We start from the raw sequence: 6,734 nt of genomic DNA on the forward strand, positions 1-6,734 counted from the left end.
CTCCAAAATCCGACCGTTGTGAACGTGTCAGTTGGCCATTGGTTGGACCTCGTGTCCAAAATGTTCATTTCCCATTTGGGAAGGTTGCGGCTATAAATAGCCACCCCGCGCCGGCTTTGTCCGGTGGCTGCTCCATTTGATTCTGAGAAGTTTGTTGAGCAACCCACTCTCCGAGCGATTTGGGTTTAAAATCCACCGAGAGAAAAACCCTGGAGCCAAAAAATTAGATAGTGGTTCAGCATCACTGGAATCTAAGTTTAGTACGCTCCGCCTATTACTCTTGAGACCTGCAAACTCTCTAGGCGGTTAGGTGTCAATTTCTTCAGAGACCAAGAGTAACTATGGTTCTCGAAGAAGAAGTCTGTAAAGGTCTGGAGATCGCCTTCAAGTATCTACCACGAGTGATCAACATAAGTTGACAAATCGGTTGTCGAGGAGAATAGGGTGAAGAGAGTTTATCTTCTGTGTTAAGTCATAGCCCCTCCAACTAGACGTAGTCCTTGTGCAGAAGGACAAACTGGTCAAACAAATACCTTGTCGCCATCGAGGATCATCGGTTACCTCTATCACTCATGTTTGCCCTCAATGCATTTTCATTCGTTTGATTTACTTTGATGCATGCTCTTGTTTCCATTCAGTACCCTGTTTTAGTTCACTGTAGTTTGTTTTTCAATTATTCCGCTGCTGGGTTCTAAGGGATTTAAGTTTTCCGAAGAAAATTTAAAACTCCCATTCAACCCCCCATGCTGGTAGACATACTTCGTTCCTACAACCATTCTTAAAATGCTAGAATTTTTTATGGGTCAGTGGCCACTCCCTCTTTGTTAATAACATGCCCAAGGTATTCCACTTTAGATTGTCCAATGGAGCATTTTCCACTTTAGCATGTAGCTGATTGGCTTGGAGAATATCAAAGAATGGAACCAGGTGTTGTTTATGCTCCTTCAAGGACTTGTTGAATTCGAAAATGTCATCAAAGAAGACTAGCACAAACTTTAAATGACCAAACAACATATTCATGAGGGCCTGGAAGGTAGGAGGGCCATTTGTGAGGCCAAAGGACATTACTAGATACTCAAAATGCCACTTGAGAGTTGAAAAAGTAGTTTTGCGGATGTCTTTGTCCGCCATCCTGATCTAGTGGTAACCACTTCTGAGGTCAACCTTGGAAAATAGTATTGCTCCTTTCAATTGTGCCAGGAGATCTTCTATCACATGTATGGGGTGTTTTAAATGTGACAGAATTAAGTTTTCTGTAGTCAATGCAAAGTCTCCAAGTCACTGTTCAAAATATTGGCCGGTAAGCTCATAAATCGGCAGATTTACCGCTTACTGGGGTCACACAGATAAGATAAGTGAATACCGCTGGTATTTATCTGTCTGGCCAATATATCAGTCTGACAACCGATATATTATGATACTTCTTAAGCCACTCTACTCCCAAGATCATATCACAGCTCGTCAGTTTTAGCACTCTAAATGTGTCAGAAAACTGATTTCCCTATATCTCATAAAGACAGTTGTGTGATGTGAAATCACTCCATAAAATCCCTCCACTTGCCACAACTACTTTGACTTTGGGTGTAGGGACTGGTGTGGTTGGTAATTTTGCTAACATATCTGGTGAAACAAAAGTGGAGGTACTACCACTATCAACCAGAGCACTAGTAGTAGTGTTGCCCAGCTTTATTGTGAGAATGAATGTATTCCTAGCCACCCCAATACCTATAGCAGCATGCATAGAGACCTGTAAGACCATGCCATCAGGAGGAGGTTTAGTGTGCTCTAGGTCAGGCTCCTCAAAGTCAATGACATAGATAGTTTTAGACATGTCTGTTTCTTGAGCTTGCAGGGCCTGTATTTGAGCTTTATGGCTCATTTTACATACTTGCTCAGGTACCCAAGGTTCACTATATTTGTAGCAAACTTGGTTTTGCTTGGTCTGTTGTATCACTGTGTTCCTGTTTTGTATTGGAGCCGTCACATGTGGTTTTGGTTGATCAAATATTACCTGTCTTTTTGGTTGTGGGACATAAGTTTTAGCTTGAATAGGAATAGTGCCTTTTTCCATTCTCCTGGCATACCACACTATTGTTTGCATGTCTCTGGGTTTAAAACACTCTACATGGCTCCTTATGTATGGACTGAGACCAAACAGAAAGCTAGTGATATAATAATTAGTAGGAATGGCAGATTTTCCCTCCTCATAACATTCATGAGCTTTCAAATTGTTCCACATAAATGGTAACAGTAGAAGCCTGTTGTGTTGCATGAAAAGAGCTAACAATGTCACAAACGGAGTCTAGGGCAAATCTTTCAGTGAGATAGGAATAAAATCTGTGCCAATGGACATTGCTTGGAGCATAACCAGTGCCTCTCCACCATTGGTCTATGGGTCCTTTTAAATAAGAAACAACCAATTCAGTTATGTGCTCAATTGGAGTTATTGCCGCAGCAAAATACTGCTCCAGATTATGTATCCATGAGTCAGGGTCATCTCCATCAAATTCAGTGATGTTGAGCTTAGCAGGCTTGATTTTAAAAACTGCTCTTCTGTTGTCAATAGGAGCGGAAGGTCTAGATCATCTAGCATTCCCTTCTTACCATCCTTCTTCCTCCAGCTCATCTATCGGTACATGTGCTGGATTTTGTACTTGCCCTTCTGCTTGATTGTGGTCCCCTTTTGAGATACCAAAATTAGGGTGCATGTAAGGAACTTTTGGCGTGCCATCTAAATGGAGCTCCTTTCCTGAACAATCTAGTAGTGTTTTTGTTCCTACTGCAGGGGGAACTTGCTTCTCAGACTGTGCCATTGAACGTTGAGTTGGAGCTTGCAGCTGCTTGGGCCTTCCTGACAGCACGATTGGGGACTTGTTGTTGTTGTCTTTTGGCTGCACACTGCCCTGGGCAGACGCCCGTTTCTTGCTCTGGGTCGGGATCCAATAGCAAACGCCTAAATTTTTTTTTTCTCAAAGTTCTTCTGGATATTTGCTAAATTCTTGTTGACCGTCGCTTGGAACTCGCTGAACTCTTTGCGATCTTCCTCACGCTCGTGTTGCAGAGTTTTGACGTCCAGCTCCAACGAATCCAACATCAGGTCTGCTGTGTCGCCTGTTCGTCGACACAGGTCATGACTGAAACCACATGGTTGGGAGGGGTGGGATTCCAGGTACCTTTGTCTACAGGCGCCTACGCCCGCTCCTAGTGATGCTCGGTCAGATCTCAATGTCTGGGGTTTTACCGCCGAAGAATTTTTCTTCGGCAAGCAGGTTGAGGTCTTAACCGCGCCCGACAACGCCACTTCGGCCGCCTCCCTGCTGCTCACCACCACCACCGAAATGAGATCACAGGGGGAATTTACGGTCTCCCAACCTCCGTGAATCACTCCGCTGTCTAGAATCGTCTGGCTCTCGATGCCAATTGTGAAGCTCTAAGGTCTGAATGGAGGAATTTAACACTAAATGACTCAATTTCAAAGAAGATTGGAGAACTCGAACTAGGGTTCTATTGCTTAGAAAAGGGCAAAATAGGTTTAGCTCGCCACTGGCGAGCTAGGGTTTGCACCCGATACAAATCAACATGGTCCAAAATGAGGAGGGTTTGCTTTATAGCCATTACAACTCAGTGAAAGAAGAATAAAAGCAAAACAAATTACATGGCTTTGTCAAAAAATTATAGGGCGACTGGTGGTAGCTAGTAGCCGTCAGATCGAAAATCGAGGGATGAGGACAGTCATTGCTGACGAACCGGTATCTTCCAAGGTGAGCCATCGGATGACAGATCAACGCCTCCTGTGACTCCCAGCACACCGGGACAGGGGAATTAACTCTAGTTCTTCAGAAATGATGGACTTTGGGCCTGACATCTTAGGGTGCGTTTGGTTGCAAGGGCGGTCATGAATGGGTTGGGATCGTTCAGAAAATAGACATGTTTGGTTATAAAGCACATGAATGGTTCGAGCTAAAAAATTAGAATATGCCATGAAGATGCTGAACCGTTCCACCCAACCGAATCGGTCGAATCAAATGGCCACCCTTTGCATGCATGACTATGTGAGCATGACTGGTGGTCCCGTCCTAAATAATTAGCTCACCACTTATATTCAGCCAAACACATGAATTGAATGATTCAATCCCAAAAAAATTAAACGGTCCCAACCCATTTATACGACACCTTCAACCAAACGCATCTTCATCCAGGTCCCAGGATACCGTGACAGTCGCCAAACGATGGGGTCGGGTGTTCAGCTGAATAAACAGGCTACATATAGGCACGAGCTCGTACGCTGCACCCACCGGAAGAGAGCAGAGAGCAGAAGCGGCCCACGCCACGCTGCAGCCGCAACGAGGACAGGACAAAATCAAAACCAGTGGCGGCCTCACCACCGGACCCGACCACAGATTTCCTCTCACATTCCCGCGCCGCTATTTATACACTCGAGCCCGCTCTCCTCGTCTCCACTACCATACTCATCACTCACCACTCATCATCTCCCTCCGCTTCACCGGCGTGCGTGCGTCGTCAGTTCGCTCCAGTTCAGTTGAGTTCAACAGTTGCTTCCCGCTTTCCCTCCCCTGATGGACACGCCGGCGTCCCCTGGTCCCAGCTCGTCCGCGCCGGAGCCTCGGCAATGGGCCGGCGGTCGCCCCGGGCTGGGTTCCGCGGCGCTTGAGCTGGCCTGCAAGGTGCTCTGCGTCGTGGCGACGTGCGCCTTCGCCGCGGTGGGGTCGCTGGTTGGGGCGGTGTCGGGGTCGGTGATCGGGCTGGCGACGGAGAGCGGGGTAGTGCGGGGCGCCGGCATCGGCGCCATCTCCGGCGCCGTCTTCTCCATCGAGGTCGCCGAGTCTTCGCGGGACCTCTGGCACACCAGCGACTCCTCCGTCTGGAGCGTCCTCTTCATGGTACGTATTACTGCATTGCCACCTACGCTTCTCCATTACCACCACGCCCGAGTCCGACTATAACTATCCATGGAATAGAGCAGTCCCTTGCACGATGAAACGTGATCGCCTCCAAGACGAGGCGAATTTGCAGAACTCAGAGCACTCTGTTGCCCTGTTTCTGCAAATGCCGTTTCAAAACTCTGAAAGAATTAGGTTGACCTCCGAGAGGCCATGGTAATCAATGGTGGGAGAGGCCATGGTATTCTGTTTCGCTCTGACTGCTTATGCTTGCTCGACGCCGGTAACAATTAGGTGCGGCCCGTGGTTTGTTTTGCATGGGCGGGAGATAAAAACAACAAAATGATGTCGACTGTTGACTCCCGGCACCGGATTTGTACTTTGTTATTGACGAGGCTACTGTTAAGCATTTGCTAGTGATGTCGAGGTACATTGAGTTATGGAGGCTTATTACTGACTGTGTTTGTACTGTACGATGTGCAGGTGGACATCATCCTCAGCCTGCTGAGCGGGAGGCTGGTCCGCGAGAAGGTGGGGCCGGCGGTGCAGAGCGCCGTGCAGAGTCAGGTAGCGCCTCGACCTCAGCTAAAAAATCATGGCGCACCATGCTTGATTAAATACCAGTATTTAATAAGGCTCTTTACGACGCGCGAGTGATCAACCACTCCAATTAATTAACCAATCTCCCTCAGCATACATACTTACTCTACTATCATGAGGTGACCGTCAGTGATAGCTCATTTGCATTGTCTATAAGCTATTGTTATCTTCAGACACAAGGATTTCTTGTGAAAGGATCCATACACACGCAAGAGAGCGGCCTAAAAATGGTTAGTTACAAAGGTGCTATCCTAGAGCAAATCTTGTAGACCACTCACCGATTCACACTTGATAAGTCGCACTTGGTGAGGTGAGCTCATCACCCACAAGTGCTAAAGAATCTTGCATCGATGACGGCATGGTTAACTAACACTGGTTTTACGCTCGTTTTCTATTCCATGTGGATCACAACAAATTAGAGCATATGTCACAAGGATAAGATAAAAAAACTGTCAACAGTGTTTCACATTTTCACCGTCAGTGTCAGCATTAATAATTAATTAACCACGCATACATTGGCATGCAGATAAGCGCCATCAGCTCGCCGTTCACGGAGCCCAGTGACCTGTTCGAGACCGGCGGCGCGAGAGGGCTGCCAGCGCACGCGCTCCGGCGGCTGCCGGCGATCAAGGTCGGCGCGGACACCGCGGTGGACGAGGCCGGGGAGGCGCTCTGCTGCTCGGTGTGCCTGCAGGACCTTGAGGTGGGCGAGTCGGCGAGGCGGCTGCCCGGCTGCCGGCACGTCTTCCACGCGCCCTGCATCGACCGCTGGCTCGTCAGGCACGCCTCCTGCCCGCTCTGCCGGCGAGACATCTGAGCCCGGCCGGCCGATCCCCTGCTTGTAATTAAATTAAATCGTCATTGTTCGCCGTGCGTCAGGTGCCCGTAAGGGGACCGGTGGCAAAAGAAGCCACTTTTGTAGCGATGCGTGAATGAATCGGGAATGTGAAATTCTGGATAAGAAAGAAGAATTGTTCGAGGCTGACCTGGCTTTCTATTACTACTGTAGTACTCTTGAAGGTAGTTTGCACGTTCTGATTTATTGCATGCACGCCGCGCGCAACACGAACTGCAAGACGACACAAGGAAAGCTTAAAATAAACAGGCAATCTATCTATCTCGACCGACTCGCTGTTTCCCATCCCGGTTTTGAAAACGGTGTGCTCCGGGCCTCTCGTGCCCGCCTCAAACACCTGCACACACCATATGATCACTGACCGTAAATAAACGAAC

At 47.9% G+C, this 6,734-nt stretch overlaps 1 protein-coding gene across 1 annotated transcript; it reads left to right on the forward strand.

Annotated features, from left to right (window-relative positions):
- Positions 1 to 4,381: 4,381 nt before the first annotated feature.
- On the forward strand, positions 4,382 to 6,501 carry LOC119338350 (NEP1-interacting protein-like 1). The gene is made up of 3 exons (XM_037610651.1): positions 4,382 to 4,901; positions 5,385 to 5,468; positions 6,028 to 6,501. The coding sequence occupies exons 1-3, from the start codon at positions 4,578 to 4,580 to the stop codon at positions 6,316 to 6,318; spliced, it is 699 nt and encodes a 232-aa protein (XP_037466548.1). The 5' UTR covers positions 4,382 to 4,577; the 3' UTR covers positions 6,319 to 6,501.
- The last annotated feature ends 233 nt before the right edge of the window (positions 6,502 to 6,734 follow it).

The sequence above is a fragment of the Triticum dicoccoides genome, chromosome 1B (assembly GCF_002162155.2).
Source record: "Triticum dicoccoides isolate Atlit2015 ecotype Zavitan chromosome 1B, WEW_v2.0, whole genome shotgun sequence".
NCBI classification, from domain to species: domain Eukaryota; kingdom Viridiplantae; phylum Streptophyta; class Magnoliopsida; order Poales; family Poaceae; genus Triticum; species Triticum dicoccoides.